At 60.0% G+C, this 27439-nt stretch overlaps 1 protein-coding gene across 32 annotated transcripts in view; it reads right to left on the bottom strand.

Annotated features, from left to right (window-relative positions):
• Positions 1–1806: 1806 nt before the first annotated feature.
• Positions 1807–27439, bottom strand: part of NRXN2 (neurexin 2) — a 108424-nt gene continuing 82791 nt past the window's right edge. For 15 of the 32 annotated variants that reach the window (XM_081790236.1, XM_078433615.2, XM_078433619.2 and 12 more), the window contains 5 exons: positions 24662–24833; positions 20220–20309; positions 16520–16845; positions 14112–14190; positions 1807–3202 (listed from right to left, as the gene is read on the bottom strand). In XM_081790236.1, the coding sequence (XP_081646362.1) occupies positions 2316–3202; positions 14112–14190; positions 16520–16845; positions 20220–20309; positions 24662–24833 (1554 nt within the window). In that variant the 3' untranslated portion in view covers positions 1807–2315. The remainder of the gene's footprint in view (positions 3203–14111; positions 14191–16519; positions 16846–20219; positions 20310–24661; positions 24834–27439) is intronic. The other 17 variants (XM_081790243.1, XM_078433633.2, XM_078433634.2 and 14 more) reach the window with 5 other exon arrangements.

The following is a 27439-nucleotide window of genomic DNA, read 5'->3' as shown; positions in this document are numbered from 1 at the left end:
TCCTGGAGAACCCGCTCTCCCACCAGTGACAGGACTCTGGGGCAGGGCTCTCAAAGGCCCCTGGGGGCACACCCCAGGGTAAGGAGGATCCTGAAACAAAAAAGCTTCATCCCAGGATGGAAGGAAGGACAAGGAGGTGAGGTTCCTGTGGACATCAAGCCCAAAGACCTGGCAGATGTCCAGGCCTAAACATGGACCAGACTTGCGAACTGGAAAATGTCACAAGAATGGGCTGGCCAGCAACAGAGCCACCTGTGGATGGGAGCAGCTTCAAGTGGCCCAGGGCGATGGTGAGCCAAGGGCACAAGAGAGCAGAACCAAGAGAGGGGAGCAAGATCCACCAAGCAGAAAGTGGAGGAGACCTGAGTGACAGAAGCACGGCTGAGTCAGGGCTCACGTGCCCAGCGGCATGGCGATCCCAAACTGCCACCTGGGAGAGGAAGACCATCCACCCTCCTCTCTCCTGAGGACGCTGGCACCTAACCCTCACCTAAGAGTTTCAAATCCAGACCCATCTCTCCGCGTGTTTGGGACCGTGGGCTTGCTCAGTGTCTCCATGAAGGAGCAAACGCCCTAGGATGAAGCTCTACTTCTACCTACAGCTGCAGGAGCTGCCCATAGTCAGCCGGCGAGCAGCGTAGACTGGGGCAGTGTAGACCGGGGCCCGGGAGGGGGTGGGTAGGCGGGGCGGCAGAGATTAGGTTCCAAATCCCTAGAGATGCAGAAAAAGCAGAGACCCTGGAGTTGGGCGGAACTGGGGGCAAATGTGCACTCAGCCCCTGGAGCCCTGGCCACCCAGGAACACCACCACCTTCCCCAAGGGCTGTAGCAAGACCCCAGCAGCCCCCAGAGGCGTGGGCCCGTTGTGGCCACTAGGGGGCAACACGATGCTCTTGCCTCTTGGTGATTTGATCACCTCCAGAGCTCAGGTGGGTGGGCTCAGCCAAGACCACAGACCAGCTGCTTACCTGGCCCGATCCTGGGGCCAGGAGGGACATGGGGGTGAGACAAAGACAAGCCGCCCCCCAGGAGCCCAAAGCCATGCTCGGCCCAAATCTTTGGAGGCTACTTACCAGCTCTCATGGGCCGCAATTCGGGCCCAGACCCCAGGCCAGAGCCAGGACCGATGTCCCAACGGTACCCACCCGGAAAAAAACTGCACAGGACCGTTGGATTTGGAAAGTTTTTGTTTTCTTTTCCCACACATTTCCGGGGTTGGGGTGTTTTCCAAGACTCAGACACATTTGTTAACAAAGAGAGAAAAAAAACTGGGGGAGCAGGGAGCCCGTGGGCAGAGAAGTGACCCCAGCAGTCAGCGGGCGATGCCTCGCTTTCTCTCTTCCCTGGTGCCCGCGCCCCACGGGTGCCACAGGCTGCTGCTCGCGGTATCTAGATTATTTGTCTTTAATATATATCTGCATTTGCCTTTCCCCTCCCACCCGCCCCCCACCCCTGCTCCTCCAGCAGCTTCCCCATCAATGCACGTCGCCCGGCGGCACACAACAGAACAGGCCTTCGGCGGCCCGAGCCCCTTCCCTGGGCGGCACCAGGCAAGCGCCTCCTCCTGGTGGGCGGAGTCGGGGCGCTCGGGGCAACTCCCACTGCCCCGCCCCGCCCCGCCCCCCCACGCTGGGCCGCTCGGCCCACCCGCCCGCCCTTCTCCCACCGACTCTGGAAACCCAAGGGTAGGAAAGGAAGGGAGAAACCAGACACACGAGAAAAGAAGTGGAGAGAGGGAGGGTGGGGACAGAGAGACACAGCAAGCCTGGGATGGGGGCCGGAGGGCTTGGGAGGAGAAGGAAGGCAGGAGGGACAGAGGGCAGAAGAAAAATTGCGGGAAATTAAACAGGACGAGGAGTGGACACTTTACAAAACCCCCAGCCTTCCTTCCCGCCCAACCCCACCAAAATAAAACTACCCCCCCCCTTAAAAAAATAAATCAACCCAGGGCTGTGAGCACGTGCCCTGCCCGGCAGGCGCAGGGCTGAGAGGGACAGACAGCCCCCGGGACTGACGGTGCCGCCGCACCCGACGGCAGGAGGAAGGGGACGAGCACGGGGTTTCCTTTTCTGTTTTTCTTTTTTCCTTCTTTCTTTTTTTCTTTCTTTCTTCCCTCTTTTTCTTTTCTTTCTTTTTTTTTTCCTTTTTTTTTTTTTTTTTTTTTTTTTTTTTTTTTTTTTGCGTTTCCTCTTCGTGAGAGAAGTCTGAGGCAGCCAGGGAGAGGGTCCCCAGAGCCCCCGGCGGGGAGAGGGCCGCACCCGCCTCCCGGGGCGGTCCCGGGAGGGGCAGCTGGCAGTGGGGCGCGGTGCCGGGGCTCACACGTAGTACTCCTTGTCTTTGTTCTTCTTGGCCTTGCTGGGCGTCTTGGGAGCGGCCGGGGCCTTCTCTTTGACCACTGCCCCATTGCTCTGGGCCGAGTTACTGATGTAGTTCCGGCTCTGGTCCACCTGGTAGGAGCCCTCGTCGCGGTTGCGGTACTTGTACATGGCGTAGAGGAGGATGAGGATACAGAGCGCCGCGGCCGCCACGATGCCCACCACCATGCCCGTGGTGCTGCTGGACTCCCGGATCACCTCCACCGCGCCGGGCGGGCCCCGCTCCCCGGGCCCCGTGGGGTTGGCTGTGGGCAGATGGGGGAAGCCGGGGGCGGAGGTCACGCCCGGGCGCAGGGGCGGGGGCCTCCGCGGCTCGAAGGACGTGGGGGCCCCAGGCCCCAGGGGCGGGTTCTCCAGCAAGGGCTGCAGCGGGTCTCGGTGGTTCATTTTGCCCGCGGGCAGGTTGGGGGCCGGGGCGGAGGGGGCCAGCAGCACCCCGGGGGCGCCCGTGGCCCCATCTGTCCTGAGGTGGGGCCGGGGAGCGGGTTTGCGGGGTGAGAGGAGGGTGGTGCGGTCCGTGACCAGGGGAAAGGTGGTGTAAAAGTCCTCGTCGTCCGTGGGGGGGAGGCTGGAGTCAAAGACCTCCCCGGACGCAAAGCCCGAGGCCTCGATGGGCTCTTCGCAGTCGCTGTCGTCCTGCTCGGCCTGGCACGGGCCCCCGGCGGGCGGGCGGCGGGCCGCGGGTGGGGGCAAGGTGTCTTGGGTGGCGCCCACGCCCGTGAGGAAGGGATAGAAGGTGGGGGGTGGGGGCACGAAGGGGGATCGGGTGGCCACGGGAGGGGGGTCTAAGGAGTCCTCCGTGATAATGGGCAATATTAACTCTCCTCCTAGAACAAGAGAGAGAAGAGAGAAGAGAGGGTGTCAGCGAGGGCCCAGGGCGCAGGCGGCTGGCACAGAGAGAGAAACAACAGCCTCACACACCCAAATCGGTTCCAATTGGCTTTGGCGGAGACTAGAGCGGGCTGGGCCCGCCCGCCAGCCTGCCGGCGCGCTGCGCTTTAAGCGGGCAGCGGCTCGGATGCCCTGGGCACCCCACGCACGGGCTCTGCGGCTCACTGGGTTTTGGTCTTTTGTTTGTCTTAAGAAACCAAAAGGAACAGAAAGGAAAGGAAATCGAAAAGAAACGGAAAAAAAAAAACTCTACTGGTTTAAGGCTTAAAAACAGATAACAAGAGCAGCATTTAAACAAACCTAACAACAATATCTTTTAGGGTTTTTTTTTTTTCTAGATTTTTCTCTTTTTTTGCTTTTGTTTTTTTTTTTTTTTTTTCTTTTGTTTTTTAAAAAAGAAGATAGCATACCACGGAATTCAGGCAACTTACATCAACAAATAGGCCGTGTGATTTTAGCATGAAGAAAAAAATTACAAACAGAGCTGTGTAAGCGGGTTCTCCCGGAAAAAATAAGAAAAAACAACTTTTCCGTACAACGTTTTCTGTCTATCTGTTTGGTATCTCCCTCCCTCGCTCTTCTCTCCCTCTGGACATCTTGCTTCCTCCTGTACGCTCTCTCGCCTCCCTCACTTGTGCCCTCTCCCCCTCGTTAAACACAAACCTAAGATCTGCACGGTGCAGGCTGGCTTGGGGAAACTGTTACCACCACTTGGTGACAGCATGGGAGGAAGGAGGGAGCAGTGGGAAGGAGGGCTTGGGGGAAAGGGAGGTACTGGCAGCTATGGAGGAATGGATACATGGGTGAGAGGACTTGAGGGGGGGGATGGTCATGGGAAGCAGCTTTGAAGGTTAATTGCAGGCTGGCCATGGGAAGAAGAGAAAACTGAGGTGGGAGGTGACAAAGTCCACGAGAAAGAGTGGGGCAAGGAGGGGACAGGCTGGAGGAGGGTCTTGTCCCATAGGACTCTGGGAGAGGGTGTGAGAAGCCCTGTGGAGGCAGGGAGGTGGGAAGGCGGCGGGGTGGGGGGGGGGGGGGAGGGAAGGAGGGACGGAGGGAGGGAGGGAGGTGGACAGGAACACACGACTCCTGCGCTAACCCTAATTCCCCAACTTCCTCTTTCTTCACCCTCCACCTCTGACCCCCACTGGCTTCCCCCCTCCCCCTCCCCAGAACCCCCATGGGCCGCCAGGACCTGACCAGGGCTTGACTGCCTCTGGCCCTCTTATTATTCTTAAAACAATAATAAAACAACGGAAAGAAGAAGAAAGCAAAAAAAGAAAAGAAAATACATACACAGCCATCTGGGAAGGAAGCACTTGCTAATATAGGGCCCGGGGTGGGGGGGGGGGGACTAGTCGGGAAGGTTGGGGGGCGGTGATTAGGTCTCCTCCCTTTCTCCCTTAGGTCTATTAACTGTGGTACCCTGGGCACAAACTGCAATTCCCATCAGCCCCAAAGGGTGAGAACTACAACTCCCATTAGCCCTTGGAGCCGGGGGAGGGGTGGGGCAGAGACTGCAATTCCCATCAGACCCGGGGGGTCAACAACTTGACAACCCTCATCAGCCCACTGCCCCTCTGGCAAATACTGCATCCCACTGGTGTGGGGTAGATCCAGCTGGAGTCTAGGTCTAGGAGGCTCTAGGTCTAGGTCTAGGTCTGGGAGGGCTCTCTCCTCTTAGAGGGACACCTCTGGGCCTGGTTGGGGCTGGAGATTTCCTCTCTAGCTCGTCCTACACCCAAGCCCTGCCCCCATCTGAGTGCTTCTCCCTGGTCTCTGCAGGGCGTGGTTTTCACAGATCGGGCCCTAAGCCCCCTATCCCCTCCAGAGGAAGCACCCCGGGGGCTCCACTCCCAGGCCCTGCCTGCCCCACTGCAGCCACGCCCGGCCATGTGTCACTGCCACATCTTGGCGTCTCTTCTCCTGCTCCCTGCCCCCTAAGCCTCTGTGTCTGTTGATCCTTCCGATCCCAAGCTCCGACAAAATCTGGCAGAGCTGTCCTTGGCCACCCTAGCCTGCCACAGCCAAGATCTTGCCATTGAACTCGTAGCCTTGCCTAGCTCCCCAGGCTGCTCCTCCCACCAGGCTCCCATCTCCCCCGGGGCCAGGGCTCACCTGCACCCCACATTGTGAAGCCCCAGGGCACCTGGCCCTCCAGGGGCTCAGCCACACTGAAAAACTGAGCCCAAAGCAGACAAGCATGTTCTGTGGAGCTGGGACCGTCCAAAGTTAGCTTTTTATGGAAGAGGATGCTGAGGCCCGGGGTGGGGAGGACTTCCCAAGGTCACTCGGTGTCTGCATCAGGCAAGGTGAACAAATGGACTCTCCAGTCCTTTCTGTGGCTCTCAGAGACCAGGGAAGGGTCAAGTTCTCACAAGGAGCCTGGAAAGGCCTGATTCATCCTCCCCATGCCTGCAGTAATCTGTTTGACTCTTGGCTTGTTAACCTGGGAGGCCACAGACCTGTTCTGTCATTAATTACTGTGTGACCACGGACAAGATTCTGTCACGCTCTGGGCCTCAGCTTCCTCATCTATAAAATTAGGGCATTGGGCTCCAGGCCCAGGGTGAGGCCAAGGTCTGGCTCTTGTGGACCTCCTGCCTATGGATGAATAATTGATCTCCCCATCCCCTCCTGAGCCCTGGACCCACCATGGATGGCCCAGCACCCTGGTCCCTGGGTAAAGGGCACATTCAGCTCCCAGCTCTTAGGGGGAGGTTGGCAGCCTGTGTCCCGTCACGGCACAGTTCCTCTCCCTGCTGGGCCACACCACCGGCCCTCTTCCTGACCTTTGCCTTCCGTTCAGAACACCTCGCCCCTGCTAATATTTCACTCGTGCTTCGAGTCCGGCCAAATACCCCCTCTCCCAAGAAGGCCTCTGGTTTGGGCTCATTGCTTGGGAAGGTTCAAGGCCTAGCACCCAGCACTGGGCCTGGTGCGGGGGCTCATCGTGTTTTGACCAAGGGAAGGGGAGGAATACTCACCAGGCATTTCCTCTGGGCCCGGCCAGGCTAGGTATCTGGGGATGGGGTGGGAGCCCCTCACGGGCCAGAACAACTGGGTTTTGAACACCCTTCCTCCCCTGACCCACACAGAGCAGCACTGCTGAGTTCGGCCTGTACAGTTCCCCCTGTGCAGCGTCTCCCAGGCTCCAGAGCCCTCCCAGGCCTGGTCACCTTGACTCTCGCCCCTGCCCTTCAACCCCAGCTGTGTCCTGGTCTCCATATCTGGGTCTCAGCCCCGTCCCTGTGTCCCCAGCTTCTCTGGGAGCTTTCCTTGGGCCCTTCTCTGTCCAAGGCTTTGACAGCGTCTCCTGAGGGTGTCCCGCCCTCACCCACATCCTCCACACCACCACAACTGTTCCTCGGTGCCCCCTTCTCATGGCCCTGCACCCCAGCCTCCGTCTCCTCACCCCACAGCTCCTGCTGTCCCCACAAGATAACACGCTGTCAAGACCCCGCGCTGTCTTCCTTCCCCCACATTCGATCAAAGCCGAACTGGCTCTGTGGCAGGCAAGCCGCATGTAACATAGGGCACTGGGTTTCCCTGGGGTCGTTCACTGGTCCAGGGTCCAGCAAGCTTGTCCTGGCGAGGAGTTAGCAGGCTCTGGAGGAAGGGAGGACCCCTCAGAGACTCCTCACTGTGAAAGTCCAACCAGGGGCTCCCCTTCCCACTGGGCGTTTGAGGAAGACTTGGGGTGCCTGGGACCCCGGGTCCAGCTCTACAAGGCTGTACACTGGGATGGGGTGCTCCCAGGAGTCTGAGAAGGACCCTAGGCAGCTTCCCGCCCCTCCCCCACCTCAGGCTGCTACAGCACTTGGGAAAAATACTCACAGGAGCACGGATCACAGAACCCCCCCCCCCCCCCCAACTCCTAAGTTGAATGCCAGGACCTGTCAGTCCCACTTACTAGAGAGAATTCCATTCTGGCCAAGGAGACCAGCAAGCTGAGCCCTTTCTGCCTTCAGGGCACAGCGACTCCTGACCGGAAATGTACCCAAGAGCCCCATTCCCACCCAAGCAGGACGTGCCTACTCCCAAAAGAGCACCTAGCACTGAGGTTGGGTGTCACAGACTGAGCAATCGGCTGGCTGAGGCCCCGTCCGCCAGCGCGGGGTGCCTGCCCAGGCTGTGACGGCAAGAAAGCCACTAGCCCACAGGGCGTTTCGTGTGGGTCGGCAAAAAGGCAGCCCCTCAGTGTGGCCACAGACCTGCACGCGCACACGACTTGGCGAATAGCTTCTCTTTACACAATTAGAAAAAGGTACTCTGGCTTCCTGGAGGCCACAGCCCTGCTCCAGGGACCAGGACACGCAGCTTGGTGAGCAGAGAGCGCTGGCTAGATTTCAGCCCTTACTCACCTGTTCCAGTAGAAAACAACCTGTGCCCAACTGCGTGCAGTGACCTGGAAGATGGCGCCCCGCCCCACTCGGAAACACCAGCGCAGCCAATGGCAAGCGTCAAGGCGGATTCAAGGTCAGAGCGGATGCCGTATCGTGTGTGTGTGTGTGTGTGTGTGTGTGTGTGTGTGTGCGCGCGCGCGCGCAGGAACGCACCCCTCAGAGTCTGTTCCTGTGCACCTGGGCATCGTGTGCACACGAACCTCAACGGATCTGAGCACATGAGCGTCAGGGAATGTGCACAGACGTGTGCGTGTTAAGCGAGCCCCTGGCTGTGCCTGGGTCCACCTGCTTCTGAGCCTGGGTCTGAACTCCCGTGCGCATGCGTGAATGCCCGACCGCGAGCCCGTGAGCCTGCCCCCGTGGGTCCCAGCGTGGGAGGCAGGCCTCTGTGAATGCCTCTTTCCCCAAACTCATGGGCTCCTTCTCCTGGGCTTCAAGACTACATTTCCCAGCACCCCTTACAAGTAGGTGTGGCCGTATGACTGAGCAGGGGCCGCTGCCAGTAGCCGCCCATGAGTCTCCCGGGTGCGGGTGGGTGCGGGTGCGTGCCCTTTCCCCTCCTTCCAGGGACCTCGCAAACTGCCTGCTGAGTACGGAGGAGCTACAGGGATGGAAGGAGGCTGGATTCCCAAAGCGCCCCTTGGGGCGGAGCCACCTGCTGATGGGGAAGCCCCCTGGTGGGCTTTCACTTGAGTGAGATGCTTCCCTGGAAGAAACCACTGAGATCTGGGGGTTATCTGTTACAGAAACACATGTTGCCTTCACAAGTACGGATGCCGAACCAGACCTGTGTGCCCCCAAAACCCGTGGGCTTCAGGTAACAAGCCAGGGAAAGGGCTGGAAAGATGAAGCAGCGTACGATGCGGGACATTGGGTTCCAGCCTCTGCTTGTGATGCCCTACAGGGCAGAGCGTGCGCCGGCGGAGGCTGAGGCCCCAAGGGAACGTGCCAGGAAAGTTGGGGTGAGGATGCCGCCTTTTCCTTTCGGCTTTCGGTAATGCATCATAAGAAGACTGAGTTAGCAAGAGTGAGTGGGGGCTTTGCAAGCAGAGACGAAGGCAACAGAGACAGCCCGGAAACGCGGGGCTTGCCAAGCGTCCAGAGAGCCGATGCTTCCAAACTACAAATCGCGAGAGAGACCAAAGATGGCTGTGAGGGACAATGACCCTGTGAGACGTCTACCTGCACGAGGAGGCCTCGGCCTCGCCTCACAGATCAGATGGAGGGTGTGGCCTCCCCACCTGCTGTTTCGAAGGCCTTCAGAAGCGTCATCGCTAAATGAAGAGACAGGCTCTGATCCCATGATCAGAGCAACACGGAAATAAACGGGCTTCGCAAGTGTGTCTGGGAAAGAACTCTGAGGGCAGCCGCTTTGACTGCTGGAGCCTGAGAAACCACCTCTGGGCCCCCAAATATGCAGGGGCAGGAAGTGGGCCGAGTCCCCAAAGAGGACGTTTTCCCAACACCCACTTCCGAGGAGGCCACGGAGGATAAGAACTGGGAGGCCCTTCACAGAGGCAGCACCAGGGCCACAAACCAAGGAGAGGGAGTTTCTCGAAGACAGTAGAGGACGGGGGTTAAGGAAGAAAGTTCCCCACCGCAGGGGTGGAGTCTCACCCACTGCAGGGGGGGCTGGATTTCCTCAAGGCTTAGAACTAGGGGTCTTGGGGGGTTTTCCACTCTTCTCTTTTTTTGCATGACAGGTTTTACTGTGATGGCTGACTCTGGCCCACTGGATTCGGGGCGGGGCTGAGCTGTGTGGTCCGTGAGCTCGATTACCCTTTTAGTTCACGGGGATCCAGACCACATGTGGACACCCAGGAGCAAGTCTGGACCCAGCCAAGCGGGCCACCATCTCCCAGACACCCTCCCCTTTGCGGTGACAGCCCTGAGGGGGTGAGGCTTCAGGGTGTCTCCCTTGGGGGGGGGGGGGGGAAGCGTGCTCTGCGGGTGTGAGAAAGAGTGAAATGGACTGTTGGTGACCCAGAGGGCCACACTGGACACAGAAATCGCTAGCTGGTCTGCTCACCGCATCTGTTTCTGCTTCCTCCCCGGGGGCACGGCAAGGCCGTACCTCCCAGCCTTCCTGGAAGCTGAGCCGGGGCCAGGAGACTGAGCTCCGGATGGCCGCGGGCAGAATCGGCGCAAGCAACGAGCGCCCCTCTCCACCCTGGCCCGTAGAACCCACCCGCGCGTGACCCCACCGTGGGTCACCTTCCGCAACTCGGGACCTCACCTGGCGGGGACCGTGTGGCTTCCAGACGGAAGGCCAGGCCCTGGGCGAGGGCTTGTAGAGGAGAAATAAATTTCTGGGTATTAAACCACAGGTGCTGTGGAGGTGATCTATCATGGCAACTGGTGTTATCTTAAGAAACTCTGGAATGTGAGCTCATTTGTGCTTCTGTGAATTCTGAGCTAGATGTGTGGGTCTGAGCGGGCGTGCCCGCGTCTGTGGGATCCGGCCTCTGAGGGTCTCCCGTACGTATGCATGGGCGCAAAGCCTCCGAAGGGTCGTGCCCACACGGGGTAAGCGCACGAGCTGGGTCTGTGGGTCTGAGTCACGTGGGGGGCTTACATGAATCTGAGTGCTCGTGCATGTGTGTGCCCTCGGGGGTCTGAACAGCGGCATGTGCTCACCTGCGTGTGAACACAGAGGCATGCGTTTTATTGGGTCTGAACACGTATGTGCGGCCCGAGGATACGAGCCCATCTGTGAGCAGCTCATGTGGACATCTGAGCATACGAGTAAGGGCATCGGTATCCGTGGGTGCCCGTGCGGGCCAATGTAGACGTGTGTGTGTGTGTGTGTGTGTGTGTGTGTGTGTGTGCATGCGCGTGTAAACACCACTGCAGGACTCCGTACGAGTGTGTATGCCCTGAAGGGTCCGACCATGTGTATGTCTCCAAGCATGGGTGAATCTGAATGTACGTGTCTCCGAGTGTGTGCGCGTGTGTGCGCGTGTGTGCGCGTGCCTCTGAACACGTGGGTATGAATGTAAGCATGAGCCTCTGTCTGAGCTAAGGCGGAGCTCTGAGGGTCCCCTCTCACGGGGCAATGGGAGGGCTGCAGGTGCGGGTGTAAACAACCGTGTGAACGTGTGTGGACCCCTGGGTCTGGGTGCACACAGCCTACCTCTGAGAACGTGTCCACGTGCGGGTCTCAGCACATAGGTGCCTTCTGCGTGCACACGGGCGTGGCTCTGTGGCGTGGCACCTGGGAGCCCAAGCCTAGGTGGGTGTTTTGGGAGCCCCAAGCGCACGGATGGGAAAGCGAACTTGCTGAACACGCTCTGAATACGCATGCGTCTCTGTAAGACCAGGCACCTGTATGGGTTTGTGCGAACTTACTGGCAGGACACGGGAGGCCCGAACATGAGTGTGGACTTGGGTGGAGCCGTGACACGCGGCTGTATGGGTTTGTGCTTCTGTGGGTCTCGGTAGCCGTGTGTCTGCGTGTTACGGACGACACGTGTGTCTCTTTAGATCTAAGCGTGTGTGCGCCTCCTTTGGTCTGAGGCGCGAACGGCCTGTGACCGTCCAGGTCACCCTTCTTTGACTGGCTTGCCAACCTCACGTGAAATAACCATGTTGGACGATGATCTCACCGAGCTACGGGAAGGAGGAGTGGGGCCTGGGGTCTGGGAAGGGGCCCAAGTGGAGAGGAAGGGTGGAAAGCGAGTGGGGATGATCCCAGGCTTGACATCTGGACCCAGGGAGGAGGATCTGGCAGGTGGGAGGGATGCCAACGGCCTGGGGTCCCTGGGGTCGGTCCCTGGGTAGCCACTGTCTCTAGCCAGGCTGCCTCCTCCTCTAACACTGACCTCGGAGCCCAAGGAGGCCCGGCCCTGTGCTAGAGAACAGCCTCCCTGCACCCGGGGCACAAGAGGGCCTCTGGCTGGAGTCCCCTTTCTCGGTAGATGGGGCAGGTGGCATGGTCTAGATCAGCCTGAGGGGCTCTGGAGTCATCTTGGTCTTTGCCTGGCCTCCCATCAGGATAGAACTCCAACCTGAAGCATATGAGACGGGTGTGCGTATGGAAATACACACACGTGCCACGCACACCTGGGGGAGAACCTCTGGCTTCTGTCGGTCTCCTCTGGAGGCTTACGCGTACGCTCTGCCCTTATTTTCAAAGCCCGGTGCCAGGCTGTCCACCAGCCTCTCCCTAACCACCCCCCCAACCGGCTTCTAGTCCTCCTCTACCCTCCACCCTCCCCTCAGGGGCTTGGCCCTCTGATCCAGGGAGGGCGGCCGACCTGCCTACCTCAGCTCCCCTTTACTCCCTCGTCCCAACACAGCCTAAGGGAGCTCGGCCAACCGGTGCACGCACTCAGCGACTCAGCCTCCGTCACATCCAGGCCCCTGACAAGACTCCAGGTGGCGGCTGGAAAGTTCGAACCTCGGGGAGTGTGTGGCCCCGGTGTGGCCCAGTATGCACTGCCTGTCCCTGCGCGGTGGCCGTGTGGCCCCACACTCCTCTCCACGGGGTCCAGGGAGAGCAGACCCCTCCTCTCATCCCACAGTCCCTCCCCCCCACCCCCCAGAGTGAGCACATGCGTGCAAACACATGTGATGGGGCCAAGTGCCCTTTTCTCAAGACCCACACAGCCCTGTGTCCCCGGAGTCCTATCCCAGGGCTCTCGTGGAGCTGATCATCACGGCCCCTTTCGGCAGGTCCGGGCTAGGGGAGCTGCTTCCGTATATGGGAAACCCCAGTAACTGACTGGGTAGAGGAGGTAAAGCAGGGTTGAGGGGGAGAGTGCTGCGTGGAAGCTGCCAGATGCCCAGAACCTCCCAAAGCAACGGCAGAGCATGAAGGTGCGTCCCTGAGCTGAGATCGCCTAGTGGGATGCAGCCAGATGGCCCCCCCCCCCCACCAGCAGAGGGGCCTCCCCGCAGTGGACGGCGTCTGTTCCAGAAAGCACCAGCTCTCGGCTGTGGATGGGGAGGCCTTTGCAGCCCAACAGCCTGCAGCTCCCCCACGTGCCTCAGGGCCCCGGACCACCAAACAACGCTCTTCAGCTCTGGCCTGTGGGGTCTGGGGGCCTGTGCCCCGGCTCTCCCCCTGCCATTGGTCTCTGGAACCTGAGCCTCTGCCCCAAGGCTCCGTGGTGTTTCTTGCTCTCCCCACACTCCTTCCATGGTTGCAGCCTACCCTCAGCTTGAGCGTCTCCTCTGGGACTGGCAGACCGCCCCCCCGCCAGGCTGGATTCACAAGCTATGCCCCAGTGAGACTGCCCCCCTCCCCTGACCCCATCACGGTCGCCAACCCCGCAGGCATCTGCCCCAACCTCCAGAGCCCAGGTGCTACCCACTGCAAGGTAACCAGAAGTTTCTGGAAACCCAAGCGAGGGATGAGGTTCCCACAAGCTCATCCAGGCCACCACCGGATCCCACGATCCCTTCCTGGGAAATCTGGCCACATTCAGTCCTTCCTCCGTTCCCGCTGCCAGGCGTAAGCACCAGGACCTCAGCTCCTCAGGCCCTCCCTCCCCCTGGCTCCTCTCAGCCACCCCCAATCTGCTCAGCTGAGCAGCCCTCGCACCCACTATGCCACTCCATACCCCGCACTTCTCAGTTGGCACTCGAGGCCCACCCTTGCTTTGCCAACCTGGTCTCTCGCTGGGGCCGAGCCCAGCTCTCCAGCTGGAAGGATCCAGCAGAGGCCTGGAATGCCACCCCCGGGAAGCCTTTCCTCCCAGCACCTGCTCTCCTGTTAGAGCAACTGCCCCTCTAGAAATCTAGACCAGACCTCAGGTCCCAAGCTCCTCAGGGGTCACGTGTCTGGCTAGGGGCACATCTCCTACCCCGCCCCGCCCCAGCCCACTCACTGCCTGGCACAGAGCTGCCGTGTGGTATAACTGCCCCAGCTTGGCCTGGCAGAGTGTCTGGCCACCTCCCTGAGACTGGGAATGAGGAGGGTTCTGGATCCAGCGGAGGTCTCCTCTACTACTGACCCAGGGAAAATCAGGCCTCAGGGACCGATGGGAGTTGCAGTTCTGGACCCAAGAGCTGATGGGAGTTGTAGTTCTGGACTCAAGAGCTGATGGGAGGTGTAGTTCCTAGGCCTGCGCTCCCCCTCCTACCCCACCCCCAGCTCGCACCCCATAAAGACTCATGGGAGCTGTAGTTATTCATCTTTCTTGGGGAAAAGTCCCCCTCTTTCCCTCCCAGCATTCCTTGGCCCTCAACCCCAGGATCCCAAGCTAAGGACCTCACTAACTCGGAGGGCTGGGGTACCAAAAGGCCGGAAACGGCCTTGCCAGAGGGACAATTGGAGGGACCTGGAGGGGAATGGCAGGAAGGCAGAGGAAGCTATCAGGGCAAGTGACGGCCTGGCAGCAGGCCCTGTGGGCTTGGGCCAGGTGGCAGGGACAGTCGCCCCCCTCCCATCAGCGTCACCCGGGCCCGGGGCAGGGGAGGGGGGAAAGGCACTCACCAGTACTGGGCTCACACTCCTCCAGGTCCTCGTCGTCACTCGGACACTCAGCAGAGGCCACCAAGAGGTCATCTGTGTTCTGGGGGCGAGAGGAAGGGTGGGGCGGGGGGGAGAAGAAGGTTCGCGGGTGGGTCAACAGGTCCCAAAGCCACCTCTTGAGTGAGACCACACAGGAGACGGGTCCTGGGCGCTAAGACACACACCTTGGCCCGTGGCTGGATGGCCGAGGGCCTCCCTTCCCCCGGATGTGCAGAGCGAGGCTGGACAGCACCCGCCCTGCAGCAGCTGCCCGGCTCCTGGGGGTCGGTGAGCCAGCACATGTGTCTTTTATTTCTAGGAAGCCAGGGAGGCTGGACGTTGGACCTGGGGGTGCAGGGCTGGAGCAAGGGGGCCCGGGGCAGGGGGGAGGTAAGGCGTGGGGGCCGCCGGAGGCCAGCACAGGCAGAGACGGGGAGCAGGGCCTAGGGTGGGGGGTTGGGGGGGGGGGGTGGTTCTTGGCTCCACCCTCACTACCCCCCCCCCCCCCATCTCTCTCCCAGTCCCCTTCCCAGAGCCCGGAACCAGGCTGCACACAGTAATTAGGGCTGTGGTTGCCATGACAACTGGAGACGACTTTGTCAGCATTTTCTCTCGTCCTGATTGCAGAGAAAGAGAATCCCCAAGATGAGCGAAATGTAAGGGGCGGGGAGGGGAGTGCGCTCAGGGTGCGCTGGGGAGGAGACCCAAGCGGGGAAACCCAGAGTCCAGGCGGGAAGGGAGCCCAGGAGACTGCGGGATGTGGGGAGAAGGCTGCTGAAGGCCAAGGGTGGGAGGAGTCTGGGGTGGGGAGGGGTGCCTCTTCTCCACCCTGCCCCTCCCCCCACCCCCTCATCTTCAGATCGCTGATTTTCCTTCTGCACCCTGGCCCCTCAGCACCAGTCCGTCCTGAGGGGGCTTCTCCAGCACAGCTGTGGCCCCTAGGGCCCCCCCACCTCTCTTCCACCTGGATGGCCTGCCCATCTCCCTCCCACTGAGACTGGTGGGCCTCTCTTGCCCATGGGCGCCGGGCACTGTCACTGCCCAATCTTGGGTAGGGCCAGGCCTTTCTCCCGGGGCTCCCCGCTCCCTGGGGCGAGGTCTGGCATTCGGGTCCCCCAGCTTCTCTTGGCAGCAAAGGCAGAGGGGAAGGGGGTGCAGACTTCTCGCTCGTGCCCGGATGAGGCCGTCAGCCAGTGCCAGGCCCCCCTACACACGGACTGGGAGGGAGGAGGGGATTTAGTGTTCATCGAGTCCGGCCCTCATTTACAGACGCTGAAGGCAGGCTGGCGGGGGACTCGGGGCGCGGCCCCCTGGCCGCGCCCCCCCGACCTCTCCCTCGCCCCGGGGAGGACAGCGCTCTCTCCAGGCACAGAGGCCCGACAGCCACGGGCAATGAGGGACAGAGGTGGCTCGGGCCGCGGGGACAGGGTGATTAAATACGGTCTACCATGCCAGGTGTGATCCCTCCCTGGGCCGACAGTCATTGATGGCAAGAGCTAGAAAACTCAGCCAGGCCCCCAAGTTGCCTCTGTGAGTCACACGTGCTCCGTTGGCTTTTGGCACCAGCAAAGCCGGGCCTGTCCTGCCCCAGCACAGCCTCACCCCCAGGTAGCACCCCCTCCAGGTATAAGAGAAGATAGACTCAAGTCACTTGGGCTTGACCTGATCTAGAGAGAGCACCTGAGCAGGCGAGGCAGGCAGTGTGGGGGGTAAAGCACCAGGGAACCGTCTGTACCCACACCCCCTCACACCCACAGCCATAGAGGGCACTGAGGCCTGCTACGTGGTGGCACCTGCTCAAGGTCGCAGGCGGAGGACGGGCTTGCGGTCCCCCTGCAAGGGCACCAGCAATCAGGGAGACGCTGCTCCGGGCCTCCACCAGCCTCCAGGGGCGGGGCCGCCACCAGCTGGGCTTCTAGCCCCTCCAGGGCCGTCACCTACGTGCCCTGCCCAGAGCGATGCCGTCCTGGCTCCATCCATCTCTCTCTCGCTGCCCACACAGCACTGGGCATGGCCTTTGTTATGGGGCAGGCAGATGGGCTCATTCCACCCTCACCCCAGTCCAGACTTCCTCCCTCTTGGGTAGGGCGGTCTTGCCTGGTCTACTAGCTGGAGTGCCAAACTCCCCCTTGGCCCTGGGAGTGGTCCCTAGAAACAGTGCCCACCCTCCCATATACAGCATCCCTGGTCACCAGGGCAAAGGCCGCTTCGCGGAAGGAGACCTTTCCCACCTCACCTGAACCATCACTGTGACAAGGATGAGGTGGCAGCCTCCGGGATCCCGCCAGACCCCCCAGGCCCTCTCCGGGGCGCCCCGGTGGCTACGTGGGCATCGGCCCTCTCCCCCAGCCAAAGTCTCACTCTTTGTCCGTCAGCCCAAAGGCCCTCACCTGGGTGGTGCTGTCCCTCAGTGTGGGGGAGCGGCCCCGGCGCGTGGTAGTGGTGGCCATGGTGGTGGTGGTCTCCATGATGGTGGTGGCCATGTCGGCCAGCAGGGTGGTGGCCGTGGTCTCCGCGCTGAGCAGCACGGACGGCCCCTCCCCCACCAGGCGCAGGTGGCCCTCGGTCCGCACATTGGGGTCGCTCTCGGCGGCCAGCGCCAGCACCTTGAGCCCATTGTAGTAGAGGCCGGACACCTGGCCCTGGAAGGGACGGCCCTGGTCCCGGCCCCCGATCTTGATGGCAGCCTGGCTGTTGAAGATGGTCAGCTGGCGGCCTGGCGGGCGGGGGGATTGGTAGGGGTGGCAGAGGAGGGACAGGCAGTGGGGAGAGATCAGAACAGGATGGGAGAACAGAGGGAAGCCAAGGGAAGGAAAGAGGAGTGGAGAGGGAAATCAGCAAGGGGGTGGGGGTGGGGGGTAGGAGAAACGAGGAAGGGGCAGACACCAAAGGGAAAGTCCTTGTCAGCCACAGCCCCTAGCCCAGCCAGGTGGGGACCCCAGAGGGGGAGGGTCCCCAAGGCACACATGGGCTGGGAAAGGGAGCCCAGCTCCCCCCTGTCCCCACCATGCTCATGCCTCTGATATTCCCATCCCCCTCTCCTCTCCTGCTCCAGGGGCATCGCCCCCCCCCTTCTTTCCGTTCCCTCAGTTTGATCCCCATCTTCTCCCTCTGCTCCCCAAACGTCCCACACCCAGTGTCCAGCCCCGAGCCATGGAGCCCTCGGAAGCAGCAGACAGAGCAGACAAAGAGGCAGAGACAGAGAAGGAGACTGCCAGGCTGAGTGGTCAGCGCGTGTCAAAGCAGAGTGGGAGGCGACACCGAGGTGCCAGAGGTCAGGACGGTGCGTGGGAGGAGGGCCGGCGTGCGTGAGGGCGACCTCACTCTGCCCTGCCAGCCACCACCAAGCCCTCTGACCTCTGGCCAGGCTCCCCTCTCTCCTCCCCCCTCCAAGACCCAGCCACTGCCCGGGACCAGGCCCTGGAGAGCAGAGGCCTTCCTCCCCGCCAGGATGTGCAGGCACAGAGGTGGAAAACGTTAAAGGGACCTTGCTTCGCTCGCTGACAGCCCAAAAAACCGCTCCAGCTCCAATCTCGCTCCTCGCTCAGCAGTTACACCTCAGAATTCCCACCTGGGTGGGGTTTGGCGGTTCTTTTTGGTTTTAGTGGATCTGGGGGTCGGTTTAACCCTCTGAGTTTGTTGCTTTGGTTTGGTTTTTAGAAAAGACATTTATTATGTTTAAGTTTAGATTTAACTTTGGTTTTGGTGTTGCTTATTTGGGGGAAGCGGGGGGCAGAGGAACCACTACATTGCCCCCTGCCCCCGGGACCTTCAGCTGCTGGCGCCGGGGGGGTTTAAGACCTGGCTTAGCCCTTGTTAGCCTCTGGTTAGTGCCTCGTTAAAGATCTGGTTTAGAGTTAGGTGCCTGAAAGCCCTGCCCCCGAAACCTGGGCTGAGGACAGTCCGACTTGTGAAACACCCCTCTTTGGAAACACGGGTTCCCCGGGCCGCGCGGCCATCTGTCTGGCCTCTAGCCAGTGACCGGGCGCGGGATGCGTCTGCCTGGCCCTCTGCTCAGCCTCTCCTCCTCCTCTGGTGCCCTCTGGCCGCCTGGCACCTTACTCAGCCCTGGACAGAGTCACCATCTTACAAAGGGGGCGGGGTGGGGGGAAGCCAGAGGCAACCAAAGCTGAGAACTAGTCAGTAGCAGCTAGAATACCAGACCCGGGGAAGCCCTTTAAGGACTATCTCCTCCCAAGATTATTCCCCGCCATAAGAATTAGGAGGAAAACGGAGAGGAAATGTGTATAGTGGTCAACCCAGTTTGGGAAGTGACCACTTCACCATGAAACAGCAGGTTTCTTTTTCTCTCACACGACTTCCCAGAACCTTTGTGAGACCAATGTCCATCTGCAGCTCCAAGAGGCGGAAACGGGAGCCAGCACTTCCCAGGCTCATTTTGCCACAAATCTCTTTCTTGGGAAGCATCTCACGGGACTTTGGCTTCACCGGACCTGGTTTGGAACTGGAAATTGATTCACTCGAGAAATATCTATCCGCACACCCACCACATGCCAGATGCTGACAGTAAACGCATCCCTCCAACAATGCCCAGATCTTGTTCTCAAATACCTTCCCGCTTCCTTACTTCATCTCATTCTCCCCAGCACCCCTCGGGAGGTAGGCTGAGCGGGCTCGCTCTCCCTGTCCTTCTGGAAGTCTTGAGGCAACAGGTGCGCTCCCCCTTCCACACTCTGGGAAATACCAGAGCGTTTTGCCCCATCTTTCACTTTCCAGGAGAGGAAACTGAGGTCTCCAGAGAAGGGGTGACCACGCAGCTAGGAAAGGACGGCTGGGGTTCACCCTCACCTGATCTGCAAGCCCTGCTCCCTACCCACCCCACCCCCCACCCACCAGGGCCCATCCAGCTCTGCCTCCTGGGGGGTCACAAGTTGTCCCAGCCTCAGCCCAGGCTGCTCCCCTGGCCTCTCTGATTCTGGGAGAGGGAAGTGGGTGATTGAGAGGAAGCTACATAGGTTAGCGAACTTGGCCCCTGTGGCCCCGCCCGCCGTGAACTCCTCAAAGGGTTAAAGTTCGCCCCGCTGGAGACAGCAACCCAGTGCGGCTGGGGGCTGTAGGTTTTAGCGATGTCTGTTACAGTCCCTTTAACTTTTTGTCCTGTTACGGATTTATCACATCTGGTTATCAGCATGTTTAGTCCCCACTGGCTGTGTGGGGGGCTGGAGGTGACATCTGGGGGTTTTAGCTGGGGCAGGCCCCAGTGGACATTTAAAAGCACAGTTATCAGCTGGTTAGGTGGGGGTTTAACACTTCTACTGCCCCCCTAGAGTTTAGCCTTAGAGGTACAGAGCTCGCCCCCTCTCCGAAGGGAATGGGATGGCTTTGCCCTTGGCCCCAACTTCCCTTGGCGACAAGTGGCCTTCTCCCTCACACCCAGCAGTGCCTCGCTACATGTGGCCTCTCAGCTAGCCTGTTCTGTCTTCCTCATCAGCTCGGCACACACAGAAACCCTTGTGGGACACCTGTCCCTGCCCCTACCTCCTAGTAGGCCCCCTGCCCTCGCCTCTGCTCCTTCTAAGTGGCCTTCTGGACCAACGTGGGCCCATTCCAGAGACAGTGCCCCGGAGCCATTCTCTTGGGTGGGTCTTTCCAGTAGGATGGCAGGCCTTCACTCTTTCTTTTCCATCCTTCGAGGACCCTGGTGAAGCCTTCCTACCCTCCCTTTGGATCCTAGGATCAGCACTTCCTGCTTCCCAGAGCCTTCCTGCTCCTAAGTGCAGTGCAGGCTGCCCTGGCTGCTGGCCCTTTGGGAAACTTCCCTCCCCATCTGATCTGTGTTCCAGCCTGCTCTACCAGGATGGTCCAGGAATCCCATGGATTATCCCAGCCCATGCCAGGTTTGGAAGAAGCCCTCTTCTGAGAAAAACCCCACCCTTGTCCAAAACCACCCCTCTAAAGATACAGACTACTGACTCCAGAGGGGAAGGGGGCATCCCGGTGGGCAAATCAGTCCCTCGCTAAGGGGCGGGCGATGGGGAAGGCACGGTGGGGAAAGAGAGAGCTCTGCACCTTTAAGATAGTGTTTTTAAAGTTAATTAATTAATTAATTAATTAATTCTGGTTAATTACCTTTGTCGAGCAGCCACTCATCTACTACTCGACCAAGCCGGTAGGGGATTCTCTGTCTAGCAATCGCCAGGCGCTCGTTATCAAAGTTTCCTTGGAAAAGTTTAGAAAGACAGTAGGTTTCTCAGGCGGCGAAGTCCAAAGGAGTTAGAAAAGTAATTACGCGTTTCTCAGGAGACTCAGAGTAAGCAGCGACATCCAACGGAAAGGGGGGGAAGGTCCACCCAAGGCGGGAGAAGAAACGCTGGGTCCCCCGTCCTCCCGTGTCCCCTCCCTAGGCTCCCATCCGGAGCCGGCCCCACCCTGGGGGCAACGAGTGACCCAAAGAAAAAGACAGGGACATGGAAGAAAAGGAAAGGGGACCGAAAGAAAGAAAAGGCAGCTGGAAGGTCAAAGGTCAGAGGTTAAACAGGTTTATCTGTGCTCGGGCTGTGGTACCCACCTTCCTTCCCCATCCCGAAGTGGGGTGGGGGGGCAGGGAGGGGCATTTAGCGGGTTTAAGTTAGGGGGTGGGGGGCCTCGGTGGCCCAGCTGGTTACTGAGTTTAGAGGGTGGTTTAGAAGGGGGAGGGATGGGTTAAGTGGGGTTTATGCGGCATTTAGGGGGCGGCCCGGCACTCGCACTTAACAGTGAGGTTTAAACCGCTTCTCCAGGCATCCCGGCTCCCTGTACCTTCGGTGCTCAGCTCCTCGCTGCACCTTCTCTTGCCAGCCCCACCCCACCCCCCTACCCCACCAGCTTCCGCCTTAATCTCCGCCTCCTACGGGCTCTGCAGCCTTGTCAGCCTGCCCACCCTCCTGTCTGCCTGCCGCCACCCACCACAGGTGACACGCCACCCAGCAGCCCCACCCGCCCCCCCTGCCCTTCTCCACAGCCATCTCGCAGCCCCTGGCAGCCCTCTCCGCCTGCCCTGGGCCCCTCCCTACAGGTGCACCCAGCCCTGCCATCTCGGGCTCTCTTTCCCCATCTCAGTCGCATTCCAAGACCCTCAGACTCGTCTCTGCTCAGGTTCCCTTTCATTTCTGCCCTGGGGACCCAGCCCAGCCCCTGACCCCTCTCACTCACTAGCCTTTCTCCTTCTAGCTCCTTTCCCCAATTCCCAACCCCGCCCCTCCTCAACCCTGCTGTGCCCACCTGTGTCCTCTTTCCACTCACCATTGTCTAGTTCTTGGAGATGGGGAGGGAAGGGGTGTATATGTGTGGGGGGGGGGCAGGAGAGGGAGAGGGAGAGGGAGGGAGAGTGAGCCTGTGGAAAGGGGTCTGTCGGTGTGCCTAGGAGTTGTGTGTTCCTCCCTGCATCCACAGGCTGTGGATTATTCCGGTCTGCAGCAGTGGAAGTAGAAATGATTTCCTTTGGGAATCTGGCCACTCTTCCCACTGAAACCACACACAGGGTTCAATAACGTGTTACGGGGGTGCTTTCCTGATCATCTCACACTGCACAGCTACACTCGCTGCCCGGTGAGACCGGGGCCGGGCCTGCGGTGGACCTCTCTCGTGAACAAGCACACCACGTGTTCATGCGTACGTGGCAGGTGCCTCCCTGGGTCCTTCTGGGGCAAATGAGACCTTGCCTTCCCTACAGATTTAGGTCGCTGGTGTTTTAAGTAAACAATGGACTGTTCACTCGTTTAGTCACTCAACAAACACATCTTGAGCATCTGCTCTGTTCCTGGGGCTGGGTATCAGAGATGCAAAGATGAGGGCCTGGCCCTTGCCCACAGAGGACCCCAGCCAAGCACGGGAGACTGGCAAGTGACCGGCGGTGTTCTTTGCTCCGTTAGAGGTGGCACAGGGCATCCCACCCTGAAGACAGGAGTGAGAGGGACTGAAGAAGACGCTGGAGGAGAGGTGAAGCGGCCAGAAGGGAGTCGGGCAGGGAAAGAAGGGAGTCGGGCAGGGAAAGAAGGGAGTCGGGCAGGGAAAGCAGGGGCGGACCATGCATGCAGGGGCAGGGAGGCAGGAGAGCAGGAAGCATTTAGGGACGTACCTGCACTGGGATACTTGTGCGTGTGTCTGTGTGTGTGTGTGTCCGTGTATTTGTCCGTGTGTGTGTCCTGAGAGGAAGGGAAGAATGTACATCCTTCTCACTGAAGCACGTAACAATTCTAACCAAAGTTCTGTTTGTTGAGCGCCTCCTCTATACCATGCCATTCTGGCGCCTTCCTTGGGTCATCGGACAGAATTCTCTCAGTATTGCTATGAAGCGTGTATGATCCCTACCTCTCAGAGGTGGAAACAGATTCAGAGAGGCTGGACGACCCACCCAAGGCCACAGAGCTTGTCATCAGGAGATCCAGGATTAAAAGTCTGGCCCTGCTGACTCAGAGTCCAAGAGCTGAGTCTCTGGGCTTCCGGAAAGTCTGGAAGGCCCAGGCTCTGGGCCCATGCACTCCACTAACCCAGCCTGCTTCGCATCGCTGGGGATGACACCTTCGGCTTTTGCAGACCATCCGCCCTCACGCTGCAGTCAGGGGACGGGCTGTCTTCCCCACCCCCAGCCAGGGTTCCCTGAGCAGAGGAAGGGCAGACACGAGTCCTCCAACCTGGCCTCTGGCCTGCTAGGCTCCGAGGGAAGAGTTCTGGACCCAAGTCATGGCTCGATGTGGTGAAACCTTCATGTTCTCCCAGCCCGGCTCTGTTCAGCCGAGGCCGATGTCCTCGCTGCTACAAAGGTTGCCCTCGTGTGTGTGTGTGTGTGTGTGTGTGTGTGTGTGTGTGTGTGTGTGTGAGAGAGAGAGAGACAGAGACAGAGACAGAGACAGAGACAGAGAGAGGAGACTGATGATCACAGGGCAGTCATACCTACACGGCCTGGCCTGTGCACGTGCCAGCCGTCACATGGGAGTGTCTGTGCACCTGCATGGCCCCACAGGCGCCCAGAACCTTGGGGTAGGCTGGCACCCCTCTGCAGGACTCTCGTTTCCCTTACGTCTGTCTGACCATCTGAGTATTTGCAGTCAGCCGTGTGTCCGTGGTTGGCCTGTGTGTCCATCACCCTCTGTATTTCTGGGGCCACGTGGTTCTCTTTTTTTTTCCAGAATGCTGGGGACAAGCCTGCGTGACTGGGAGCTGGGAATCTCCACCGGCGTCTTTACGACGGCGTAAGTGGGCCTGTGAGGGTGTGCACACCTGCACTTTTCCCTGTCCTTCTGCCCACGCCCTCCTCAGTCGGGGTGGGGCAGCCCCCGCCTCGGCTGTCACTTCTGCCTCGGAGAGGGACCGAGGCTGCACGTGCTCTCGCTTCTCCTCGGTCGCCCCCGTGTGTGTGACTATGCAGGGTCACTCAGCCATATTATACCTCCGCATGTCTACGTTTCTGCAGTGTTCCCCTGCAGTGGTTCTGTTTCCCCCACCCTCTCAATCTCCCGCACTGGGCTCTCTTTCTCTCCCTCCCGAGGCTCTGTCCACCTCTTCTCCCACTGGTTGGGTCTGTGCCACCACGTCTCCATATATCTCTCTGCCTCACTTGGGGAGCTGCCTCCGTCTTTGCTCTTGTCTCGGTGACTATTTCCATATCTCTCCATCACCCCTCCCCTGGCTGCCCCCTCACTCTGAGGCTCTTTTTCTGCCTCCTCATTCCTCCCATGTCCTCATCCCCTTCTCTCCCCGTGCTCCTCAGACCTTGGTTTGTCCTGGGCCACCACAGCTGTCACACTGTTGAAACTGGGTCTGGTTGCTGGGCTCACCCCTCCTAGACTGCGAGCTCCCTGCAAGCAGAGGCCGTGTCCTGCTCCCCGGTGTCTCTGGCACAGGACCTGATGCCTAGTAGGTTGCCAGTGAAGGTTCGTGGAATGTGCTGGCACTCTTGTCATTTGGCCTTCTCTCCCTTTCACCATGTCCCCTATTCCCTGAGACACGGGTTCCTTTTCTCTGCATCTCTGTGGTCACTTCTCTTCCTTTATCTAGGTCTCCTGATATGGATCTATGATCTGCTGTCTGTAGAGACCTTGGTTCGTTCCTTGGCTCTGTCCTTGGGAACAAGCCTGCCTCCTCGCCAAGATATATTCTGGGTTACTTATGGATCTTCTCTTTTTGGTTTCTGCATCTGCCTCCCCATTTCTGCCTGTCCCTCAATTCTAAACCTATTCTTTCCTCCATCGAGTCAGACTCTCCCTACTTCTCCCCTTCTTCCTCTTCTTTTCTCCCCCAGCTCCACCTGGGCCCTGGCCTCGCAGCCTTCCCAGCTCAGCTCTGCCCTTGCCCTCCTAGCCCACAAACTCCCACCACCGAGGACTAGCTCGCCCTTGCAAATCCCAACCTTTCTCTTTAGCCACGCCCCTGCCCGCGACCCAACTAGCCACGCGGTTCCCTCGGCCCCGCCCCCAGCCGGAAACATCTCCGCTTAGCCCCGCCCCAGTGCAGGCAGCGATCCTATCAGAGGCCGCCCTGCCCGCCCCGCCCCACCCACAGCGCCTCCTCCTCCGCCCGCCGGCGCCGCCTACCTGCCGGGTACCGCTCATTGACCGGCCAGCTGTCCACCTGCAGGGTGGCGTTGCCGCCGCTTCGAGTGAAGCGCACCACGTGGTATTTGCCGTCGCTCACGATGGCGTTGGGCTCGTCGATGGTAATGTCGTCCGTGCCCACGTTAAAGATCACCCCCACGGTGCCCTGGTCCTGGGGACAAGGAGGTAGAGGTGAGGAACCGGGAAGGAGTAACGGTTCACTCTTTCTAGAACACCTGTGACCACCACCGGCCCAGCTCCGTGGCACTTCACAGCTTTACAATGCACATCTCTCAGTCATGCCTTTGCTGGACAGTGTCACCTGCCCGAGGAGGCCGGTGAGCTTGCCTGCCCCCCACATGCAGCCAAAGGAGTGGGCCTGAGATCCAGAGAGGTGGGGGCCGCCATGGGGTACAGAGCCTGGACCCAGAGCACTTCCCCAAACCATACCGGCTTCTTGCCTTTTGGTTCATACAGAATATTCACAAATGTTTACAGGGCACCCATTCTGTGTGAGGGCCACTGAGCCCAGGCCCCAGACAAGGTGACCGGGACTAAGTTGGGGACCAGTGGGAGCTCAGAGGGTGGAAACCTCCGTAGGGGATGACCAACAGAGAAGTCCACGGAAGCCAGCCCTGTGCCCGAGGAAAGTCTGGCCTCCCCACTCCCCGCCACCCCCAGCCTCAAGCCTCCCCTCCTCTGCATGCTCAGCACTGAGCGGGGCCCCTGGGACCCCTGCACTGGGGCATCAACATGCCTCTCCTGGTAGCTCATCGTCCCCCATGGTTGTCAGGCCTGAGTGTGAAGTCACAGGAGCGGAGGTAGGGGTCTGGACTGTGTGTATTGGGGGGTGATGGGTATGGGAAAAGATCAGGGAGACAAGCCACAGCAGACTCACTAAGGAAAGGTGAGCAGGTAGGGGTAGAGGACGGGGCTGGTGGCTGAGGAAGGACAGGTGAGGAAAGACAGGGACTGCAGCCTGGAGAAGGGGAGGAAAGGGTCTCAGCAACCCCCAGGACCTAGGACCCAAGCCCTGAGCAGGGCAGTGCCTGGGGAACCCTGCAGAGGCCACCCAGGATCCAGCCCCAGAAGAGTTCCGTTGATGGCTCCAGAGTGGGAGGGAGCGCTTCACTGAATCCTTAAAATGTGCCAGGCCCTCTGTGGGTACTGTGCACGTGTGTCCTCTCCATCCCCACAGTGACCCTCTCAGGAAGCTTATGGTACCCCCAATTCACTGAGGAGGAGACCGAGCTCAGGGAGGTGAAGTAACGTCCCCAAATCCACATCACAAGAAAGGAACCCCGGGTTTGAACCCCAGTTGGCCTGACTCCAAAGCCAGTGCTCTCTCTTCCTTGCCCACTAGTCTCAGGAGACACGGACTCAAACTGCGGGGGAGGGGGGGGTGGTGAGGAATGATCTGAGAGGCTACTGAGGCCAACCTACCTGAGAGACAAAGATATCTAAAGGAGCCAGGGGGAGGCCCGGGAGGCCCTAAACCTGAGCCTCTATTCCATTCCCCTGAACTTCCCAGCAGCACTCCTGAGCTCAGCCTCCTGAGTCCCCCACACCCTCCTGCATAGGACAGACACCCACACAGGCTCACTTAGGCCCCCTGGATCACACACGGTCATGGGACCCATGACCCATCATCAGAGAGGACACACACTCCTGGGGTCTTCCTGAAAGACTAGCCCAGTCCAGCCTGGGCATTAGGACCCAATCAGCTGTCAACTCCTGCAGCCAACAGAGCCAAGCAGCTTGGTGGCCCTGGGGATGGGGAGGGGATTGGGGTTTTGCAGAGACCTGTGCAGGGCACAGGGGGTGCAGCCGTGGCTCACTTGGAGATCCACGCCCAATCCCTTCCCCACTTGTGGGTCCAGTTCTCCCCATCCTAGAACTTGGGAAAGCCACCTGTGCGTACACACACACACACACACACACACGCAGCATCTCTCCTCAGATGCAGTAAAGCAGGGAAACTGAGGCTGGGCTTGCCTAACAAAGAGTACTCGCAAGCCCCCCCGCCCCCACTACCCACAGGCTGACAACATCGTGGGGAGACGGGATGGTCACGGGCGCCCCACGCACGTGGGGGAAACAGCCGGTGCCCCTCAGTACTATTGTTAGTAACGCCGCTGAGAGTTTCTCCCCGTGAGGCTCAGCCAGGCAGTGATGGCGGTCAAGGACCCCAGGCAGAGGGCCGGCCAGGGCGACTGGAAGGCAGGACACCTGGGTTCCCTAGGAGGCAGCCGAGCTCAGAGCCACACGCTCCGGGGGAGAGGCAGCTCCCAGAGCTGCTCCCGACGTGAAGTCAGTTGTCACTTCTGTTAAAGTCATTAATTCCTAATTCCCCAATTACCTCATTAGGCGGCGGTGGGGAGAACGCGGCCGCTCCTACAGCAAATAATTATGGGAGTCAAAATTAATTTGGCAAAGTGGAGCGACGCTTTATTAGAAACGTCAAATTGCTTTTCTCTTATTTTGCTGCCGCCTCCCCACTCTCTGAGAGCTGCTAATGACGCGGTGGCGGGAGCTGGTGTGTCACCAGGGGAGGAGGGGCTGGGAGGCTGCCCCCGAGGGGCTTCGGGCCCCGTCTGGGCCCAGCTCCTCCCCCAGAGCCGGCCTCTCCCGTGGCTCCCACACTTCCTCCAGGGCCCCCACCCTCGCCAGCCTCCCCGTCACGGCCTGGCGCCCCCCTCCGGCCCTCTGCAGCACCAGGCGCCGGGCCTCGTTCCTCCATGATCCCGCCACAGGCCTCGCCTGCTGGGAGAGAAGAGG

Source organism: Panthera onca, chromosome D1 (assembly GCF_046562875.1).
Source record: "Panthera onca isolate mPanOnc1 chromosome D1, mPanOnc1 haplotype 2, whole genome shotgun sequence".
NCBI lineage: Eukaryota > Metazoa > Chordata > Mammalia > Carnivora > Felidae > Panthera > Panthera onca.
Note: the sequence above shows the minus strand (reverse complement) of the source record. Positions and strands in the feature narration are given on the sequence as shown.